Below are 23,727 nucleotides of genomic sequence, written 5' to 3'. Positions count from 1 at the left end.
ATTTCCCGTATGCCCTCTTCCCCACTAGGTGTGTGTGTGTGTGTGCATGGCGTTTTATTCGCTTTATCGCTCGTCGTAGTCATCGTCGTCGGTTGACGGTGTGGTTTGTCGGAAGTACCACTGCAGACTCGGTTTTGTCCTTCCCGGAGCGGAATGGCTATAGAAAATCATGCTTTATTCTACTCGACCTCGTTTCTGTTTCCTGTTTGATGGCGCAGTTACTGCGTGTTTTTTTTTCTCTCCTTCTTTTCCATTCCATTCCATTCGCCTGTTTCGTCCAGCTCTAGCTGCATTTCATTATGTAACGCTCCACTGTCCGGGGGCCCAAAAGCTCTCTCATCTCGTTGGGCCGCGGCAGGTGAACAGATTGCACGGGGGTTCAAATGTCAAACGGCGCATTGATCAGCGAGAAACCACTTCCATCAAGGAGTGATGCGTAAAATTATGCAAAGCTGACACAGAATAAATAGTTAGAGGAGACAAAAAAGGGGTTTGCCAGGGGAAGCAGCTCTTATACACTATTGATAAAAATTAAGCTCAAAGGGTGTGCAGAAAAATCAGGTTAAAATTTGCACTTCAATAATCATATCGAACCGAACGCATCTTCTCATGCTGTACCCAATTTTCTTACTTAAACTTTAAATCTTTTTTATGGTCCCTTGCACTTTACTTGCTTTTAATGCACCAATCTGCAGCGCCAAAAACAAACGGGCAAAACTGTGTACTTTGCCCATTGCCGCTTAAACCGCACTAATTACGCCGCACTAACAAGCAAAGACGTTAACCTATTTGCGCAACCCACAACCCAACAAGGTGAAGCAGTAAAACGTGACTATTTTCGTTAGTTTTGCTTTGTCCGGCACCAGCAAAAAGCAACTTGTCCATTACGTGTCGTTCTGGATGGTTTACTCCTTCAACCTCATCATGCCAGTAGTATTCGTGTTAAAGTTTTACTGTCAAACCGTTTTTGTTTTCACGCTAGTTTTACTGCCAGCCCTTAGCTTAAAATACTGCACGGAACGAAACGAACCCCTTAATTTGTGCCAGAAACAACAACACACGGACAGCTCGCTTCCAAGAGTCAGTCAAGTGGTTTGCTGCGGTTTTTTGGTGATAAAAACAACACAAAACCAGTGCTCTGCGTTGATAAATGGCGGCAGCTGAACCAGCAGTACCGAGAATCAATGGATGGAGCGGTGCTTAAATTAACAAATCATTAGCAAAATTCTATGGAAAGCAAACTTTTGTCAAGCCAAATGATTTTACGTGTCCACCAATAAAACCATTTGATTGACAAAGCCACATAAATTACACTTCTACGGGTTTAAAGCCCTCTTCATGCCATTTCGAGAAGTGATTGGACAAGCAAAACCAAGATGCGAGCGATAAAGTTAGCGCCTTGTGACGGCTTAGTCACATGTCTTTTAAAAACAAAAAAACACCTGCACGATGCACTTCAGAAAGCGAACTTATACCAGCAACTAGAAGACTTTTCAATTCCTGTAAAACCCCAAAAGAAAAGCGCCAAATGCGGTAGAAAGTGTACCGACATTTTTTGTTTCACCTTTCACCCCCGAAAGCTCTTAAGTCAATATGAATCGCTCGAACACGGAATAACAAATCTCATTCCATCGCAATGAGCTTCCCTCTTTTGTGGTGTGTTGCTACTCATCTCCCTCCAATACCACTCCTTCATTTCAACTACCCCTGCTGGTACTGCTGCTGCTGCTTCCAGATGGTTCGTTAAAATTTCAAACAACGTTTCTAGAAAATCCTTCCCATCGAACGGACAGGAAGCAAAGTGACACAAAAAAAGGAAATAAAGGCGGATAAAAAAAATACAGCCACAGCCACCGACAGCCTTTGGTTCGATTTATCGGATGGCATAGGACGTCTCTGGTACATCCTGCATCCTGCTATCCGATGCAGATCTGCAACAAGCCACGATCTGGCTCAAAAGATAATGGAATATCTTTAGCACACCGGGCACGGAAGACATTGGCTGCTGTTGCAACATCCTTCTTCTTTTCGTTGCATGCGGTTTTTTTTGTTCTTTCCTTACAAGTCACATCGAAATGACAACGTCAGCCTCAGCATCGTATAAAAATGCACCCATCATCAGCATCGTCATCGTCGTCAACAGCAGTAGCAGCGACACACTGTTCACCACCGAGACGGCTCATCACACAGTTCGCACGGATACGCGACCGGGGGATAAGCGACCGGTGGTAAAAGCTTTTGTTTTTCTTTCTTTTCTTGTGTGCTTTTCTTTCTCCCCTTTTTTGTAAAAGAAAAAAATCTCAAGTGAACATTGTAGAACCGTGTCAGGGGTATTTTTTGCTTTGTTTTACTGGCACTAGATGGCAGAAAACTTGACACAGGAAACAACGCAACCACTTCTGCATCCGCTTTTGCACCGTTCGAACGATGACGATCGCATTGAACTTCAGCACGATGCAGCTCTCCCGCCATCTGCTGGTGTGCTATTCGTCTCTCTTCGGTTGATTAAATTTAGCAGAAAAGAATGATCGAAGTCTGGGGTTTGCATATTTTACACCAAGCGCCTGACAAGACAAACGCGCTTTTAAACCAAATGCGGAAGAACAGGTTTGTCAAAACGCTAGCAAAGGAAATTGTATTGATTTACATTTGCATGGATCGCGTTCAGAGTGCTCAGCATCGTAACACTGGACCACAAACGAGCGTCATCTTTATGGCCGGAAACACAAATCCCACTCAGCCATAGCAATTGATACCATCCGCAATGATTGTGCATCGATAAAATAGCTTTATGGTGTGAAGGAAGCAGGATTGACGTAAGTGAAAAAGCTACCAACACTCTGGAATCCTCGTCACCTTACTTTACCGACAAGGGATTGAGTAGCTGTAACGTTTACAACCTACACCAACCTGCACCATAAAGTGCACCATTTTCGTAGACAACCTTCAGCTCGGCAGTGATCCACTAGTGTGCCGTTTGGAATCAATTTTCTGACACAGTGACACGGAGAGCGTAGTAAACGCCCCACCACGTGTTCCATTTTTCGATGGAGACGCCCAGTGTTTCACGTCGCGGATGGATGGAGCTGCCTGGTCATTTGTACAATCAACGCACCAAACACTCATTCACACAAAGGCCCGAAGAGCAGATCTGTTTTCAAACATCAATTGTCTGCTACAAATGGACCGTTTTACTATCATCTAACCACCCACCACGCCAGACACACTCCTTCGCGGGTGTTCACTATGTTGAGGATCAATGAACCTTATTTGGGCGCCCCCTCCCCTGATTCCAGATTCCACCCTGCGGACACAGTCCCGATTAAGCTGTCTTTATTTGTTTCTGCAAACTTCAAACGCACACGACGCACACGCTTTGTACACTGCTTCCCACACGAAGACGGCGCACTATTGTCTCCAAAGTTTGGGCCACAGATAAAAGGGCAGCAAAAACACAGCAGCAGCAGCAACAAAGACAACAACATCTACACCAAAAAAATAACAAGACAGACGGTCAGTCTCGGCCACTTCTCTGACATAGATCGAAAACTTTACTACGAAATCGAACACCATCGCAGACCGGGGCGGGAGGGGAAGACGCATTTATCTGGAACTGGACACACCGAAACGTACGACGGCAAGGCACAACTTTGCCTTTGCTAGACAATAAAGAGCGCTAAACTGAGACATAATTCTAGCGCTTACGGGAGTCTGCGTTTCATCGTACGAGGAATTTGAGCTGAAGTGTAACGTGTGTTTGCTTATCCTTTCAAACGCTCCCCCCCCCCTTTCCCCTTCGGTTCCTTTTCGACCCGAGCGGGCACGTACGCCATCTTACCAAAGTGCTACCGAATCCATTCGGTGGAACTTGTTCATTACAGCAATCGGCGGCAAGGAATCGACGGGGCAAGCTTTTAACATATTATTTTAATGGATCATCCTTGACACTTGCATTACAAGTGGATGTGCCGTGGAAGGCAACCGTATCGAGTGACACACAATGACTCCCTTTCAAGTGATGCTTACAGACACAGACGCAAACTATCAAATTATGACGCAAGTCACACCAGAAGTGTACTTTTTGTACGCGGAAATTCTTTTTAAGCTGTGCCATTTTTAGCCACACTTTTTTCCCTACTTTGATTCCTCTCTCGTTGCTGGTGCAAACTGCTCGTAAATTTTGCTTCGACGCCTGTCAGCATTATCCTGACATGGTGACGATAATCATGCCGAAACGGAACAACGGCCCCTGTCCGAATGATTGATGAGAAATATTAAAATAAATTGATTTCCGCACCATCCGCTGCACACACTCGCGTACGCTGGCCACACCGTACGCTACCGTTTCCATCCTACGAAGCTTGCCTTATCTAAATAATGGAGCAAAAGGAATGAGAGGGAAAAGTGAGAGTGTACGCAGGGGACAAAAAAAAATCGCACTCTGCACGAAAACATTAAGCCTAAATCTTTGGCCTTCAGGCCCGGTTTTCCGTGTATTATTTCAGATGGCATCTTTTCTTGCTGTATTGCGTCGTAGCTTCCTAACAAGTGGCGTCATTTTCGATGCGTCATTGATCCATTCGATCCTCTACGGATGAAATCGGCGCAGCAGGAGCAGCAGGGGTAAGTGTGTCGGAGAGCTGCTGATGTGTTGTTTGATATTTTTATCGCATTAACTTTAGCACTCTGGGAAGCATGCTTCAACGCAATAATTGATTCGGACTCTCGTCTTTCATTCATCAATGCAAATGTCTATCATCGAAGGACGCATATTTCTAAGAAAGATCAAAGAAAAAGCATTACTTCTAGCTTGCATTAGCTTTGATAAACAGAGATAATGTCTTTTTTATATGCTGTAAAGCTGACCTAAAAGCGGCTGTATACGGATATGTACTGACAATGTTAAGTTAAGGCGAGTGTGTAATTTAAGCTTCACGAACAATTATTGAAAAATTACTACGGCCATAAAACGACCTTTTTTGTAAGCTTAAAATAAACAATTGTCAAAACGTTCAGAACAAAAACATTATGAACAGCTACAAAAACAAAACAAACAGTAAGTAATAGAAGAAAAATAAAATAATAAAAATAAATACAAAAAACAACAAAAAGATGCAAGAAGATCAGAAATAGATATCAAACAACAAAGAAAATTTACACCAAAAATGTTGTTAAGCCGTATGACACAACACACCACACAACAAAACTGTGTAAAAAGAAAACGTAACTAATAACTCAGAAACTTATCAATATTTCTATCATTTAAAATTCCAATAGGGACACTAACAGCCACTTTTCCAACTCGATCGAACAGGAACGATAGTTGCAGTTGCCTAGATACAACGGTTATTTTATTTTAATTCAAAGTCTATTTAATGAAGAGGTCGAGTCATCCAGAACATTTGTTCAAAAAGCGTGGGAAAGTTTTGACAGTTAGATTAAAAAGCTTCAATAGTTTCATCGCAGCATGCATTAAGGTTTTAGTTGTGGTGAATGCAGTGATATGGATGCATTTTCGGTGAATTCTCCAACATTTGTTCATATTTTTGTACTTAAAAAGGTTGACGAATATCTAGAAATGGTAGACTATAGTGCAATTATCGATTATAACAAGATCAGTGCCCAACATCAGGACGAAATCATGATCAACTGAAGATGACCAAAGCTAAGAGGCTAGATTCTTGATTTTATTCGTTTTTAAGTGATGAATTACTGAAAAAACTACTCCATGCCACGTACATGGGTAGGAAATGTATAGTTACACTAAGTTTTGTGCACAAAATGCACAATTGGCCCTAAAAAGAGTTTAGTTGAGTGGAATCGTTTGTTAACGATTTTTCATCTAACTGTCAAAAACAAGCTTTCAAAATGGTGAACCAAAATCGAGCTTTGCATCGACCTCTGTATACAGACTTTGAGTTTCCTGCTCAGTTACGCGTACAATATGGCCAAATGTAACAAAAGAAACATCCAAGGAAACCAACAATTTATGTCATTTCGACAGTCGCTACGATCGTTCCCGAATTCGATCGAGTTTGGGAAAGTGGCTGTAAATAACTATAAACTCAATAGAGCACAACCAAGTCCTTCCACTGCGTCACACAATTTGTCTTACCTCCTGTCACTTGTGTATCAATTCCGTTTTAGTTGCAAACCAGATGTTCCCCGCCATTGGAAAACGCCTACTTGCACCACAGTATATCATTGATTAGACGGTTGCAAACTATGTTGCAACCAACGGCGCTTATGCAACAACGCCACCACCAAACCGATCGATGGGATGGAGAAGGGAAGGTGCAAGGCAATGGAGCACGTAATTTATTATTACTGCCTTTGTTTTACCGCCGTGTCGTACACAAATTCCCACTGCAGCGAGGTGGGCACCATACCGTCTTTGTGCAGTGTGCACCAATGGGGCGGCGTGTGTCGTAAGTCCCAGGAAATTTGCTCTATCTTATATTATTTATCCATATTTTAACAGTATTGATCCCAGGGGAGGGGGGGGGGGTTTGTGGCATTCAGACGCGGTGACGTAAACAAACGAAAAATATCGCTAATTGAATTAGATTCCCTGTGCAGAGCGAACTTTTTAACGATCGTACACCACCATGCGCCACACAGCGATTTGATAAAAACCCGATGCGCTACGCAACTGACGCGCGTCAGAGTGCCACAGCGAGGGGATAGGACCGCAAATATTACCCCCTCGCGGGTCACAGGGCTCTGTACAGAGACAGTGGGAAAAGCTTGCTAGCGGACAGCAAAAAAGGGACACCCATTTGTCATCGCTCACCGAAGGCGTACGCGTCGTAGCATGATAATGGTAACCGCGCTAATACGCGCGAAACTTTTTCCTCTTTGCGCAAAAGGTCCATGACCCTGAGCTCAACACGGAACTAAATGATACTGCTAAATTGAGGCTTCCCCAAGCAGAAGTTCACTCTCACAAACACACAGAAAAAAAACCTTTGTAAACCGTCCAGTCTCTGCAAACAAATCTTGTTTTGCGAGATGTCGGCCGGAGCGGGCAAAGAAAAACCAAAACCCAACTGGAACGTTCTCCCGGCGGTGGCTGTGTGTGTGTTCGTGAGTGATGATGGTATGGCACATTTTGACGGATGATGCTAAAAAAGATGGATATAATATCTAGGTAGCGAAGGGCACTGAATTCCCTTTCCTTCTCATGCGAATGCGCACACACACACTAATCTGCTGCTCGCTTCGCATTCAATCTCCTCCAGCCAGCTGTCACAAACAATCATAATCAGCACACAGACACACACACAAAAACAACCCCACCGGCTGACGAACTAGTAGAAGGAGCCTCTCATCTTTCCCCCTTTCTGGTGGCTGGCACGCAACCCCTACCGTTCGTGACGACATGCGTCTCCGTTGCTGGCGGTTGGTAAGGAGCCTGGTGCATCATTGGCGTGCGCGCGGCGTGAGCAACATTAATGTTGACGCTGATTATGATAAAACTCAGCTGCAGCGTACCGGCATAAAAACAAAAAAAAACCCACACACACACAAGATGGTACGGTGATGACAGGTTTAGTGGCAGTGCTGGGTGGAACAAGGCTGAGAAAAGGAAAAAGCTCATTCCCAGCTACGCACATTACAACCGTCTGGTGGGTTTGCTCGGGGAGCTGTGTATCCGTCTAGAACCGGTGCCGGTCTAACGCGAACTTAATTAACTTACCTGTTCGTTACATCTCAGCTTGTACAATGTGTTCGTAGCTGCAATAACAGACCTGGGAAAAGAAAGCTTACCGTGACCTTGCGTGTGGTTCGCCTGTAAATGAAACCTTGCTCTTCCTTTGCCATCCTGTCAAACGATCCTGGGATCATGAGCCTGCCGTAAGGCAACTTTGTACTGGTTCTGTGATTATTTAATTACTCATGAATTATTTCAGTGGCTACTTTCATATTTATATTTCAGGTTTTTTTGTTTCCTTTCCTATGCGTACGAGAACTTCCCATCTGAGGCTACAACCACCTGAGATCGTGCAATAAATCATACAGCAAGATCACATACTCTTACATCAATACATGGTCTCTCTCTCTCTGTCTGTCTCTCTCTCTCTCTCTCTCTCTCTCTCTCTCTCTCAACTCTTCAATATCCCATTCTTCCGGCACAATCCTTACCACGACCGGAAGTACCACCATGTTATCCATGAGGTTAACCGCACGCTACACAGTCTTCGGCACAGCTTTCACCAGTTTTCTACCAGATTTGTCCGAGTAACCGAGGAGTAACAGGAAGCGGCGTTTAACCGTCTGGCTGCTGAGCATGTGTGCGTTTTGTCCACATGATAAATGACTTCCATTTGCTGCCTTCCCGGATTATTTTGCCCATCCCTCTCGTTAGTGGGATATAGAATGTTGCAAATCTTGCGGCCATATGGGGACATTGACCTTCTAAGGAAGCTGTTTTTTGTCTGATGAGAGGCCACCTCACTATGATCAGACTGTACTAAGAACACATTGTGAATACATGTGACTGTCCTTTTTTTTTAGTGAAACAGACACTAAGCCCGTTTAAACGACCCATTCCCAAACTGAATAAAACTGTTGCAAAGCTCTTGCAACGGACACACCTTACCAGCGTGAAAAGCCTTTTTAATTCCTTCTTTTATATCCCCTTCTCTCACTAATTAACTCGCCTAATTCGATTTCGTACTGGATGGTCAGTTAATTTGATACCGATGAGCTCAGTAGAATGAAATGAGAAACTAGATTACCATTTACCCAATTAAAACGATTAGCCAGCGCAGCGCGAGTGCTACCGTTTGTTGCCCAGCTAACTTGGTTGCTAACTTCCGCATCCCTGTGCTTCCTGGCGTGACTAATAGTCGTCCACACCGCGGCTCCGAGGCACTGCATCGTATTATGTTTTGTTTTCTTTTTTTTGCATAAAAGTTGTCTACCCTCCCCTCTCGGGGTAGTGTAGCTCACCTACCCGTTTGGGGTAGAAGCAGTAGTATTTGTGGTAGTAGTAGTAGTAGTAGTGGTCACGTGTGCAATTCGTACATCGTCGATATGGCACCACCAAGTCCTTAATGCATAAATAATGAACGGTTAATGGCGGGAGGTGGCAAAGAACGACTCATTCTCTCTCTTTCTCTCTCTCTCTCTCTCTCTCTCTCTCTCTCTCTCTCTCTCTCTCTCTGTCGCTCCTTCCTGTGCTGTGTTGGCTGGGCCCAAACGTCGACAAACAACCGTAAACCCTGTTTGGGACGCGGAGTCCTGAATTTAAACAACAAATCCTCCATCAACCAGGACACGCGCGTGAAACATTTCGATCTAATACCACGCGCACAACGTTCCGTCCCCTCCCCCCTCCGTAATTGCCTGTGCATGCTTACAAATCGCCTATCGGGAATGGGAATGACCACCCTCTTCCCTCGTGGGGGGGGGTTTCTCCCAAACCCCCTGGTTGCCCTTTATCTGACATTGCACGGTAGCTCTAGCCGACAGCTGTTCTGTTCGGTTACTCAGCGCGTGCAGTTCGAATTCGTTACAAACTCCAGGGCCGAGCGCGCCCTAACGACTGCGGAAGCTCTAAGCCCGTATCGCTGCACCCTCAACTCCAGCCCCGCTCCCACACCCTCCCCCCCGCGGCTAGACGTACCTCCGCCCGCTGAGTTTATTGACTCAGTGACCTTATTTCCTGGTTGCGGAACCAACCTGGTTGCCTGGAAAGGTTCGGGATAGCATGGGAGTTGTCCTTTTTTTCTCTCTCTCTCTCTCTCGTTTTTTTGTTGTTTAATCTAACACACTGTTATGCTTGTGGAAATCGGTTTGACGATGCGGTTTCTTATGTGGCGTCGCAGTTACCCGTTCTTCTTTTTTCCCCAGCCATGCCCAGCGCTGTAGGGACTGCGGCAAAAACGGTTGCTTCCAGTTCCAAACTGCCACGAACTGGCGCGTTTGAATGGATTTAATTGGACGCTTAAAGCACCCGGTTAAAGTGTGCCGGGAATGTGTATGTGGGAAGTCAAATCGGGACGATGGTTTATGTGTTAAACCTTCTGGGTTGTATTTTTTGTTTTGTTTTTTTTTTTTTTTATCGATCGTCAGCCGAGTGCGGGGGGTTGCTAATGGAAAAAGCAGACACTCTAGTGGAATACAGATGTTGCGGTTTTATGTACCCTTTATTGTTGTTTTATAGTAACAGTACAAGTTGATGGTTGCGTTACAAGATCGTGTCCGTTTGTGTTATGATACTGATAAGGGAGTTAACAATGACTCACTTTTTACATTTTTTTTGTTTCACTTCTTAGCTTTTTTGTTTGGAATTACTGATACAGATGTAGTGCCGGATAAATTTGTACCTAAAATGACATTCCTACCCACTGCAGCGAAATGATAGACGCGAAACCAAAGAGAAATAAAGAGAGAGAGGAATTCCGAGCTGCGCAATCCAACGCTTCGAGCTGCGCACACTCGCTCGCGATACCTACACGCTCTGAGAAAATGAAATGCAGTTAGCCTCAAAATAGGAGACAATTAAGCGTCATTTATTTGGAGCTATCGGTGATAAAATCTTACATTTTTGTTTACATAAAGCGAATTAATAATTCCAACAAGATTTCTGCTTATTAGTTATTGCGCACTTGTAAAAAAAGTAGCCTGTTGCGCATCCAGTTAGATAGCTGCTCACGTGTAGGTAAGGCGCAATGTTGTGATGTTTCATTTGTCGCTAGTGAACTAATTGTTTTGGGTATGTTTTTCACATGTTTAAATTGTAGTGTAGCAACAAAACCATTTCACAGAACCGACACGCCAATCGTATGGATAAAATATATAACTACAAAGTGGCAATCGTCGCTTTACTGCTCGTCGTTTCAACCATGCTGCCGCTTGTTGAACCATTGCCCAAAGGTGTGGCCATTATTGGCAGTCGACGCACTCCCAAATGGAACCAATCAAAGACAACACCTTCAATAGCGTGCTATTTAACACCAAATGAGCGGTTTGTACAATTACTGACTGCAGTAACATTTTCTTTACTTTACAACCAATTTGTTTCACACGACATGTAAGATATATCTTAACAAACACCTTTTATCTACTGTAATTTTTGCATTTAATTTAATATAATCTCTGTGAAATAATAAAACTATATGTTTACACGAACAATTAGCATTTTCAATATGAAATCCCATCACTCACAACAGACCAACAACGTAACCGTCATTTTTTTAAACCGAAACGTGTATCGCTCCCTTCGAAGAAGTCAACCCGTATGTATCAACACAAGCGTCCGCGCTGCTTATGTCAAAGCGAGATTTGCTTCGCACAGTGTACGCCATCTTGATTCCACACAGTCCAACACAACAGCCAGCTGTGAAATTCTTTCGTGCGATTTATTCCACATTTCGTCACACAATCGCGCTAAAAAAGCCACCTTTGCGAAGAAAGTGATCCCCTGCATCGACAGCAACTGCAGTAGCTAAAGTGCATCCGCTCATCCGAACAGTTGTACGCGGAATGAAAAGTACCACATTTTACGATCACGAAACACGGAAAGAGCACCACATCTCGGACAAGATGGCGGCGGATGACGAGCTCAATAATGAGGTGCTGAATCTGCTAGAGGCGCCCTACAACAAGGAGGTAAGTGCCGTTGGTGCCACCCGCAGAGCTTACATTTGTGCTGTGCGTGTGATTGTATTCTCTTTAGAATCCTGTTTCTTGCTAATCGTGCTCCACACGTGTGGCCAGAGATATTTTTTGTTGTAAGTTCGAGAACGCACACACGCTGCAAAGCTGTTTCAATAGATTGATGCGTGCGTGTGCGAAGATGTATAAGTGCGCGCGTGTGTGTGTGAATGTTGCTCGAGGCTAGAAACGTAAAGCAGCCTGCTGCTGCATATGCTGATGGAAAGGAAAGAGACAACCGATCACGGAGGCTCGTCAGCCGTGTTCCGGAAGTTAACGCTAGCAATGTTTACTCTCGCCTCTGTCCCATTCAAGGGCACCGCTTTCCTTTTCATCTCATGGTTCAATATACGCAGTCAAAGTAGAGTTCCTCGAGTTGGTCTTGTAAAATAGCATAATTTGTAAGACTCTTTGTATTGCTACGAAAAAGGTGGCCAAACTGTGCGCTGTTGTGTACATAATAATCTTCCGTAGTATGTAAGTGCTGTACTGAGAGAAGAAAAACAGAAACCAGAGCAATAATCGTATAACTATGTATGTTTATTAACAACCATTACCAACCAATTCACATTATCTGCAAAAAAAATCAAAAACAAAAAACAATCTATTCGATAAAAGGTAAATGACATGAATTTTCCTCGTTTCTGCATTTTATAGACGATACTAATGTCAGGTTCCGGTATGAGTTTGGTACAGAGAGTGTGTGTATTCAGCTTCCAAGACAAAGGTACATACCCAATTAATACACGAAAACTGCAAAATATCCTATTACTGCAACGAAACTACTCTTTCCCTCCCACCCACAACATCACATGAGATTAACGGATAAAGAACCACAAATCATTTTATCCCTGCGAGCGTTAAGCAATCAAGAGCAACGAAAAATCCCCTTTTCCTACGTTTTTTTCCGTTTTCTACTGTTCCCATTTTCTTCGCAATTCCCTACTCCACTTTTGACCTTATCCGTTAGCTCTTTAATTTTAGCATCACAAACATCCCTTGAACTGTACTTTCGTGGCTCTTTTACTATCCGTAGCATAAAAAAAGAACTATTTAAAAAAAATACACAATACGACCGCCAGGCAAGTGACCCACGGAACCAAATGTGATTAAAGTGGAACTTTCTCTTTATTTTTCTAGGCTGATCTCTGTAAAGGCTGCTCTGTGTCTGCTGGTTGGAATCAAAGTAGGCAAAAATACACAAATACAAATACAAAGCTCTAAGCAATTAAAGATCAGTCACGATATTGACACACACCAAGATATCATTGTATGCGGCAGCAAATGCCCTTGTTCCTTACGATAGAGGAAGTGTCCTCCCTAAAGAGGGCATACAAGGAGAGGCAAGCAAAAGAAGAAGCAAAAGCTTATCAAAAAAAAAGTACGCACACTAACTATTATTATAATTTTATTTATGTATGTAAGCTAAAGAAGAAATGCGCACGAATAGTGGATCGCAAAATACTCTCCATTCAACGTGTTCGCCTCAGGCATTAGAGATAAAAACACTAGAAAGTCTTCTCCGTCCTGTAATATTAATGTGCAGCTTTTGAACGTTGTCCATACGTAGTATTCCTTCTTAGATTTCCTCCATCTCTGTTCTAGATGGCCGATGGTCGTTCGTGAACAGATCACAAACAAACACAACACCGTTAAGTTCATCCAAGTTGTGCGCGTACGATACCGACGAGGCAAGTGTTTCGTCGTGCATATTTAATCGCGGTTTTATTTTCCCTCGCATATAGTTCTCTCTCGTGCCAAAGTTTGCGTATGTTGGCTACAGTTCCTGGTTGGCTTGGATTTGAGGCGCACTAGCTACATCATCCCGAGGTGGCTGTGGCTATTGTACTTATTACCATCTGCATTTCAAAAATATCGAAGCAAAAGTATAGACATTTGTATAGTATTAACAACAAATCAAGTATCAAATACTCTCGATACCGTTCAAATGCGTGTGGCATACATGTGCCCCTCTCCTTGGCCTTAGTCTCTGCTCGTTCTAGGTAATCGTCCGTTTCAAGCAAAGTTTGAATAGATAACCGTCGTCACAGCGGATCATCATCGGCTCGAAAAATCTTTCACGAAGCAACGTGTAGGCTCTTACATACAGCAGAAATACTAGGGGACAAAACATATCGAAGTAGTTCGTTCGGTGCTCTCTTTACAGGTGTCCACTGGTTGCTTATTGAGGGCGTATTACGGGCATCCAGACAACCAACCGCGCTGATGCATCCGGTTAGCGCCAATTGAGGAGCGACCGGCCGAGGCTTCCACTGTCTCTCTCTCACTCTCCCTCTCCACCTAATTAGAATCTGTAGACTTTTTTCTAGGTTCGTGATTATTTCGATGATCGTCGGTCTAGTGTTGGGCAACAGTTGTACATACTCTAGTAATGGCGCGCATACGACAGCATCCCCTCTCGAAGGGATGCATGGCTGGCTGCTCGTCATCGTTACTGGTGACGATATCGACGATGCTGCTATCGTGTGTCCCTGTGTGTGTGCGTGTGTTCTATCAAATATTTGAACAGATTCTTTGCAGATGTCGAACAATTCAGATACGTCGCTCCCAGCTGTGAAGTAGCTGCTGGCTAAATTGGTCAATCCCTTTGAGTTGATGCCATTCGGTAGGATGACACATGGTCCGAGCTGTGCGTATGAGTGACGGTCATTGGTAATTCTATCGGAATGGAAGACACACACGCTCTTTAGCATTTGCTTTGGATAGAATTTGTTTGCTACGCGAGCAATCGCTAAAGGCATTATTTTCCTTTTGCAGATTAATTGCTCTTAATGCGTTGATAACACTCCCCCACCCGCCCGGATGTCTTCTGGCGTATGAGAGAGAGAGAGACAGAGAGATGGGGCAAGTGTGAAGGCACTGTCACACGTCTGCCTTCGGAGAGTTTACCATTTAAAAGCAATAACTATACCATAGGTCTCCCGCAATAACCGTTGCCTATAAGCGCGCGATCAAATGCACTTACAAACAATGCTGAAACGTAAGTTCGTGTGTCCCATAACAGAATACAATGTGTTGTAATTGCAGAATTCAACCAACATTACACCTGTGTCCGCTCATAAACCTCTAAACCATGGGCCCGCCGTTTCGCAGAGCCGTCCGACTCGTCTCTTCTCCCCCGCGCGCTGTGGCTGGTCTGCGGAAGAAGAGATTAATAAGGTTTAAGCGATCCTGCGCTGTGTGCGGTCATCTGTGTGCACTTAGCCAAAATTGTGGAGAACATACACGCTGGAGAGTTCCAACACCACTTTTTTACGTTTCATTTCTTCTGCGTAGGTTTACCGAATACCGAACCCCAGCCACGTGTCAGTGAGGTGAAGATGCGCAAAAGACACACGCTTGATGCACGGTGCTAAGTTGGGCTAAGTCTAAGAGAACGCACTGTTCGTCGACTTGAACGTATCTTCAATGTGTTGCCTCCCATGTTGTATTTGTTTTTCTCTTATATTTGCATATGACTTCTGGTGTGCGTGCGCGGCGGTGACACGCGCCGTTTCATTGCTGCAACACTGAGATAGAGAGAGCGACTATTTCCCGCACCTGCTGGAGGGATTTGCGCGAATCCGACACATCTATGCAACGCACTAAATTAATCCACTATTTTGTTGTTTTCTCTTCTCTTTCCCTTTTCTTTTTTTGTTGTTTTCTTTTTTTACACTTCATCTCTATTCGCGCTATTCACGAACGGCGTGAAACAATCATCACGCGGGTGTTGTTGCGCGTGGTCCTGCAACTCAAACCACCACCCCAAAATCAACTTAAACCCTTCTACTGTTCAATGCCAATTGCGCGTATGCATCATTTTCATTTTCTCGAATACGACCTTATCTTCTCGGTACGGTTTACGACGTGCCCTATATGTGTGTGCTCTGCTTTCTTCATCAACCCGTCCATCGATGACGCTGCTTGCTATTCACCCCCAAAACCAGGATGATGCTGCCGCCTCACCGGTAGAAAATGGCGCCACAACGAATGGAGAGAAAAAATCTAAGGAAAATGGTCATAGCAAATCCTCACGGTAAGTCGCAAATCAATGACAAAACGATATGTCAACCTTTAAACGGAAAAGACAGTTGACTAATTTGTTTTAAATTTTCCAACAGCCACCGCAGTCGTTCGCGCGAACGCGAAAGAGAACGTGAGCGGGACCGTGATCGTGAGCGCGACCGTGACCGCGAGCGTGAGCGTGACCGTGAACGCGATCGGGACGGTGAAAAGGCCTCCAAAAAGCATCGTTCCGGTTCGCCCGGCCGTACCCGCGACAAGGAGCGCCGTCGCAGCAAGGATCGCAGCAAGTCCCGTTCGCCAGCGCGCCGCGACCGTTCGAAGGACCGCTCGAAGGAAAAGGACCGCGGCAAGAGCGATCACCATCGGCGGGAGGTAGTGGTTGAGAAGCGTCGATCTCGTGATCGCGTTGATCATCGACGCCGGTCTCGCGAACGAGACTATCGCCGTCGCAGCCGTTCGAGGGACGGTGGACGGGGCATGGGCCGTGGCCGTCGCTCGATGTCCCCCAAACCCTACCGGGGAAGGGGACGAGGTGGCTCCGGCTACTACCGTGATCGATCGCCGCTGGAAGAGATGAGCCAGGAGGATCGGGATGCGCGTACCGTCTTCTGCATGCAGCTGTCCCAGCGCATCCATGCGCGCGACCTGGAAGAGTTCTTCTCGAGCGTAGGCAAGGTGCGCGACGTCCGTCTGATCACGTGCAACAAAACGAAGCGCTTCAAGGGTATCGCCTACATTGAGTTTAAGGATCCCGAGTCGGTCGCGCTGGCGCTGGGGCTGTCCGGGCAGAAGCTGCTCGGCATACCGATCAGCGTGCAGCACACGCAGGCGGAAAAGAACCGTATGGCCAGCCAGCCGCCGGTTGCACCGCCCAAGAACCCGTCCGGCCCGATGCGTCTGTACGTGGGCTCGCTGCATTTCAACATCACGGAGGATATGCTGAACGGTATCTTCGAACCGTTCGGCAAGATCGATAACATCCAGCTCATCATGGATGCCGACACGGGACGCTCGAAGGGCTACGGATTTATCACAGTAAGTATAGTGTTTACTTTCTCTTCTGTTTGTTGCGTATTTTTATCGCATTACGTACGATAGATGCATCTTTTACTGCATACTGAATGACTTGATTGCGATTGTTGGTTTGCAATGAAAGGACCAAAGTGTGCGAAATGAAATTGATGGCTTGTTCTCTATTTTTACAAGAACAAATTATTACTCAACTTTGATTGTACTTTACTCATTCGGAGATTAATCGAGAACATACATACACAGTCTTTAGTGGCGGTACATGAAGTCTGCAATTGAAATAGCTATAATTATTCCTGCATACTCCTTGACTTGATCGCGATTCATCGTTTGCTATCGAGGGGAAGAGTATGCAATATCACACTCAGTTTTCGTAAGAATGCTGAAGATCTTGCACTTTTTAGATTGCTTACCGTTCAGGTGGAATGTGATCGTTTTCATTGTGAAATCATACAAAACATAGCAAATAAGGTTGCATTAGAAACTGCAGAAGAAACGCTCTGACTATGAATGGACACACAATTTTATTTTTATTTATATTTTGTTAGCATACTCCTTGACTTGATTGCGATTAATCGTTTGCCATCGAGGGGAAGAGTATGCAATATCAAGATTCAGTTTTCATCTGAAAGCTGAGGATTTTGCAAATATTAGATTCCTTTCCCGCAATGGAATGTAATCGTTTTCATTGTGAAATCATACACTAACATGTAAGCCACACACTCAAAATCAGCAGAAGAAATTATTATCAGTCGTTGACGCAGATAGTCAAATTTATATTTATATTTTCTATATTTTAGCATACTCCTTGACTTGATTGCGATTAATCGTTTGCAATCGAGGGGAAGAGTATGCAATATCAAATTCAGTCTTCTTGCGAAGGCTGTTGATCTTGCACTTTTTAGATTGCTTACCCTTTACGTGGAATGTGATCGTTTTCATTGCGAGATTGTACAGATAGTTAATCAGAAATTCGTACAAAATAACATTAAAACAAAACCCGCGTTGACACCTTTAAACAATTAAACATGTTTCTTCTCGTTTTGCTTTCAGTTCCACAATGCCGACGATGCGAAAAAAGCACTGGAACAGCTGAACGGATTCGAGCTAGCAGGACGCCCCATGAAGGTGGGCAACGTGACGGAACGGTTGGACGTAACTACGCACGCCTCGCTGGACACGGACGAGATGGACCGCAGTGGCATCGAGCTGGGCGCAACCGGACGGCTGCAGCTTATGTTCAAGCTAGCCGAGGGGGCCGGCCTGGCCGTGCCGCGGGCCGCCGCCGACGCATTGCTCGCCACTGCCCCGCAGCCCGTACCGCAGCAACCGATCATGCAGTCGCCCCCGATCGCCACCCAGTGCTTCCTGCTGTCGAACATGTTCGACCCGGCGACCGAAACCAACCCGAACTGGGATCTGGAGATACAGGACGACGTGATAGAGGAGTGCAACAAGCACGGCGGCGTGCAGCACGTGTACGTGGACAAGCAGTCGCCCTCGGGCAACGTGTACGTCAAGTGTCCCAGCATCGCGACGGCCGTGCTCGCCGTCAACGCACTGCACGGGCGGTGGTTTGCGGGGCGCGTGATCGGGGCGGCCTACGTACCGCTGATCAACTATTACAACCTGTTCCCGGAAGCGGCCCAGTCCGTTACCATGCTGCAGCCGAAGCGATCCGGTTGAGAGGTATAATCGCTGCAAGCTTTTTCTTTTTACACACAAACATACACTTCTAGTAACAGCTGGTCCGTTGTGCGTACGGACGTAAATGGGGAATCGTAAAGTTCTCATTTCGAGTGTTACCTGGGCCTTTTCGCACTAAGAAAAGAGAACAATCTAGCAGCGCGGCACTGTGCTGTGTGAGCCTCCTCTGGTCAGCTAGAACACTACTACCTAGTACAAGTCGTATTTTCCCTTTAGTAAATCCCAAGCCATGCGATCAGGATTGTTTGGGAGCCGTCGATTGAAACAAAACGATTCGACGAAAGAACAGCTGTAGATTGGAAACAGTACGGCGGTGGAGGGGGACAAAGGACGATGTAAAGATTAAGAAAAAAATGAGCAATTTATATAGCTTTCTGTTTTTCCCCCGACAAATATGTGATATTAAGCGGAAGGAGGAGCCCATTTTACGAACACGCACACACACACAACAAACAAAAAGCAGTGACGAAGATCTCGTATCCTACATGGCTGCTGGGGCTTTGATGTAGGAGGAAACAGGTTACTGCAAAACCGAATGTTAACGAGGGGCAAGAAAGGTAAATTCTTACTATTTCTCCTTTTTTGGAAAAGTTAAGGAATGTTGGGGGAAAATGTCAAACAGTACATGATTTACTTTTAATATAAAGTAATGGGTGTTTGATTTAAAAATGCTTTCACACTCGTTGGGATAAACCATACATTTCGGTTTATTTTATCTGTTTTTAGTACGTGCATTATTTCGAAATCGATTAGTCAGACATTTTCCAGTTAACATTGGCGGGTGGGAGGGGCAAGATTTCGATGACAAAAACAAAAATAAGAGAAAACCTCTAGTACAGCAATAGCAATGTAAGACCAAAATGTGGGAAATCAATAGCATTACAAAACAAAGGGTGTCATCGGAAATATGATTAAGATCGACTTTAACAATTAAGGTTTTTATGGTTACTACTACATACTACTGAGCAGCGTAAGGTATATGTAGCGACATTAAGAGCATTATGTGTGTATCAGGCAAGATATGAAAGACAAATGAAAGATGAAACGTTAAACTGAGTCCGGGTCTTGTTTTAACGATTGAATAATTCCGAAAAAAAGAAACGCTCTCTCATGTATATTTAAACCAGCACCTTTGTGCGTTGGTACGGCACCTACTGCTATGATAGCTTTTTTTATTATTGCTGAATGCGTAACAGAATAATTGCAAATGTTTTTCAAATATAAAAATATACACTCTCTATCCCATTCTCAAACTCTCACTCTCTCCGCCTCCGCTAAGCGCTCTCGAACAGCCCAAAGCACAGCTTAATGGTGAATGTCCTATTCCTAAGATTGTTCAGTCGGCTTCGATGATGCTGGGGACGACGAGCTGCCGGCTGGTGGCTTCAGGATGCCCTTCCGGCGCAGGTAGCGCACGATGAGCGGTGTCGCACCGAGCGTGATGCTGATGCGCACCGGCGCAAACACCTTGTGGATGGCGTAAGCGATGACGAACGTGCCGGCGCCGGCACCCGCCTTGCTGGCCAGCGCCGAATCGCCCCAGCCCATGCGTTCCAACAGCGACACCATATCTATTCCGCTGCATGGGGTGGCCGACAAAGTACCGGTGAGTAGCAGAAAAAATAGTGAAATAGATGAAAATAATCATTAAACAATTCGTTTTTAAAATTTGAGAAAAAGACAATTTTTAGGACATTGTTAAACAAAAGGAACAGCAAGCATCTTCTTCGGACGGACGGAACAGCGCGGTAGGAGTGTACAAACCTCGATACCAGCAGATAGCAGGTGCCCAACGACGCCAGACTAATGCTGACGTGGAACACGAGCACGGTGGAGCCGTACTCCTTGATCGCCTTCTTGAGCCGATCTTTGCGCGAGACGGGGACAACCTGTTCCTCATTAGCCACACCCTTGCCCTCAGAATTTTGCTCCCCTGCGCTGCCACTAGCAGAAGCTTTGTTAGAGCGTGCAAACGAAACTGCCAATAGGTGTGACGAGCTTAGCGAAAAGGCCCTACTACTACTACCGCTGGAAAACGAATTGACCGATCCCCCCGACCCTAGCTGCACACCCCCCGGCCATGAGCGCGAGCGTGCCAACAAACCACCCGCTACCAGCTGGTGCTGCTGCATACCTTCCGTCTTGATCGGACGGTCCTCGTAGCTGCTCCAGTCGGAGCGCACCTCCTGCCGCAGGTTGGTGTAGTGCGACGAGTTCAGCTCGTGCGACAGGAACTTGCTCTCCTGCGCCCAGGCACCGCCCGGCATGTTCAGATGCGTAAACTTGTGCATGCCGCCGAACGGGCTCGGCACGTTGCTCTGCATCGACGAGTTCAGGCTGACCGCGCCGGTACAGTCGTACGATTCGACGTGCGGATCGACCGCACCCTGCTGGCCACCATTGCTCATGTCCACCGTTACGTCGATCAGCCCGGCGTTCGGTGCGTACGATTGGTGCGTCAGCAGCGCCGTCGCATTAATGTCGCGCGAGCGCAACGGCGAAAAGCGTCTCGTTTCCGATGCATCGATGTTCGGGGGAAGTGGAAGGGCGGCCGCCAGCGGATAGCTGCGCTGCACGGACATGTGCAGACCGGACGATTGTGTTGCGGTCTTCTTCGCCGCCGAACCTACAGAAAGAAAGAGACAGAAGGAAAATGGGAATTAAGTTTCATTCTATTTTAAATGGGATGGAGGATCATTTTTCACTACGACTTAAAAACCGGGTGTGTTTGTATATTTGCACTTAAATCGTCATGTCATCAACAATGCAAAATTTGCATAAAATGGTCATGAGGGAAGAGCTGTTTGCGTTCCAGAAGGGGACGTGTTTCTTCTAGCACAACAGTAACCGGATCAAACCGGTACAACAGTAGAAATGCGAAGCATTGCAACATTGTACGGCGATGCATTGGTCACGTAGCAAAATAAGGTGTACGGCCCAGACCAGTTGTGGGTTTATGTATATTTACTGCTTTGTCGATAAATAATGTTCATTATTGCGGTGGGGAGTGGGAACGTTCCAGGAGGATGATTCATCGTTGTGTATGAAAGCCAAACAAACACTTTTATGACTTGCTTTAATTTAAAATGATAAAACCAAAACATGGATGACATCTTATGCGTCTTTTTTACGTTTAAATTTATACCAAAAATCTCCCAACGAATCTTATTGAACAGCAAGTTTGCTTAAATTATTCCTCGTACTCTTGTGAAAATAATGCAAAAGTATAATTCTTTGTTTTTTTGCAATTTCCTTGTCTCCATCAACATGCACTGCGTTCGTGAACACAAAGGCAACGATTGCCGCTGCATGCAATCCGGATATGTTTCCGATGCATCCGTGCAAACCGGTTTTTATGTGCAGTTAACGGGGGGTTTCGAGTGCGTTGCAGCCGAACAGAACTTATTTATATCGAGAGCGAAAAGCATCACCATTTTTACTCACCACCATCCAACGTGCCGATGATACCGGTAGACATCGCCCTTTGGCCCGCCGTTTTGGCCAGTGTGGCCTTGAATACGTGCTGCACTTGCTGCGCCATTGTGCCCTCTCCGCTACTGCTACAACCAAAAAATCTATAAACACACGCACAACCTTGCCCTGTTACCGTGGAGATTAGAGTTTGATGTTTTACCCTTGGCCTTGAACTAGAAACTGGTGCCGAATGCCGAACAAGAAGCACGTACGCTTTACGCTGAACCAAACCAAAAACAAACTGAACTCGCTAACCAAACAATTAACTCTCTAAATTCCCTTTTACCGTACAACTTGGCTCGCTAACACACCCGCGATTGGTACGGACAAGACCCGGACAATGCTCAACTGTGACTGAAACTGTGGCAGAGGAACGTGCACGACTGAATCGCGTACATTTGCAAATTGCGGTTGCGCGAGAGCTATGCGTCTTTATGAGTGGAAATGTCCCCGTCTCGCACCGCACCGCGCCGTACACCAATCAGCCCCGTTGATCAGGCCCTGTATCTGGATCCGTCGGTATGTGTGTGCCCGCCTGTGTACTACGATGTGTGCGTCGTTACCCCGTCCGGCGTATTCTCGTGGTGGTGGGAGGTTCGGTCGCTTTATCCCACAGCTGCAGCAGTAGTTAACCGGCTATTGCGTCTGTAACGAGAGAGATGGGATAGAAAATGAGAAAACTAAAAAGTCGTGAAGACGTGTGAGTAGATTTCTGAAGCGTTCGTTGCGCGTTCCCTTCCAGTGCGTTCCACTTTTTCCGACATGCGAAGGATGTGCTGATGGGTTTAAAAATAATATGTCCCCCCGTACACACATGGTGTACTGTGGATAGCAACGTTCCTACATGATCGACAGCTGATTGATCACCGATGGTGTGGCGGGTTTGGGGCTTTAGCCGCAAAGAAAGCGACCAACGCGACCGGACACTGTCCAAAGTCCTTCGCATGAACACGGGGAAAAGAAACCAAGGAAGGCACACACAAAAAAACCGTGTGCCATTGTCGTGTGCTCCCCATTCCCCATCAGCTGATCAGTGCGTGATTCTGGGCCGGAACCGGTTCGCTCGCTCGTCGCGGACCATTGAAGCAGATGCGAAATGGATGCCGGACGGTTAGGGTTAAATGAGGAATAATTGAGCTCAATTTAGCGTCCTCGGTGATTTGCCATCGCGTGAACACTTGTACTTTCATCACTTTCGCACTCGTAGACCGAACGCAGTCCAAACGGTTGCAACTGCTGGCTTCTAATTTCGGTTTTCGACGCTTCAGATGCGCGTATTGTATGTTATCTGCCTATATCTTCTTGGCATAAACGGCGCCCTTGATCATACTATTCTTTGGTACCATGGATACCAGACTTTGCAATGGGTGAACTTTTTGGATGGCAATCGAACCAGATTCGGGCTTTAGAAGAGCCGACGCGACTGCCAAATTTGAGATTTACAAGAAAATCGGATCAAAACCATCCCTGAACTACATTTTCTGTACAAATTTTTAGATTTGTAGGGCCATTTGCCGAATCCTACGGCGAATCTGTAGCGTGTACTACATAAACAATTAGCCTAAGAGCCATGTTGTGGTGTTGGTAGTCATTCGTGGTCGACCGGCCATTGGCAGACACCAAAACAAATAAATTGATATCGTTAGGATAAATAGGGGAGTCTTGGGATTGGGACAATAACGCTTCTCTGCGGCATACATCGTACAAATAACTTTGGGAGAGTTTCATTTGCAGCGTCCATTAGTTTACTTCAGTCTTCAAGGACTTGGTACTTGGGTACTGATAAGAATGTTGGAGGTGGCCCTGTGTTGTCATTTGATCATA

At 45.5% G+C, this 23,727-nt stretch overlaps 2 protein-coding genes across 2 annotated transcripts; one reads left to right on the top strand and one right to left on the bottom strand.

Moving 5' to 3' along the window:
- Window positions 1-11,292: 11,292 nt before the first annotated feature.
- Window positions 11,293-19,485, top strand: LOC120959907 (RNA-binding protein 39). The gene is made up of 4 exons (XM_040383669.2): window positions 11,293-11,619; window positions 15,615-15,703; window positions 15,789-16,728; window positions 17,776-19,485. Exons 1-4 carry the CDS (start codon window positions 11,494-11,496, stop codon window positions 18,406-18,408), a joined length of 1,788 nt encoding a protein of 595 aa, XP_040239603.2. The 5' UTR covers window positions 11,293-11,493; the 3' UTR covers window positions 18,409-19,485.
- Window positions 19,486-19,542: 57 nt separating this feature from the next.
- On the bottom strand, window positions 19,543-21,980 carry LOC120959911 (uncharacterized). Its single transcript, XM_049608197.1, has 4 exons — window positions 21,874-21,980; window positions 20,544-21,055; window positions 20,194-20,492; window positions 19,543-20,008 (listed from the first exon to the last, which is right to left on the bottom strand). The coding sequence occupies exons 1-4, from the start codon at window positions 21,968-21,970 to the stop codon at window positions 19,756-19,758; spliced, it is 1,161 nt and encodes a 386-aa protein (XP_049464154.1). The 5' UTR covers window positions 21,971-21,980; the 3' UTR covers window positions 19,543-19,755.
- Window positions 21,981-23,727: the final 1,747 nt, after the last annotated feature.

This window comes from Anopheles coluzzii, chromosome 3 (assembly GCF_943734685.1).
Source record: "Anopheles coluzzii chromosome 3, AcolN3, whole genome shotgun sequence".
Lineage (NCBI taxonomy): Eukaryota > Metazoa > Arthropoda > Insecta > Diptera > Culicidae > Anopheles > Anopheles coluzzii.
The sequence above is the reverse complement of the archived record's forward strand: the minus strand, read 5'-3'. Positions and strand labels throughout refer to the sequence as shown.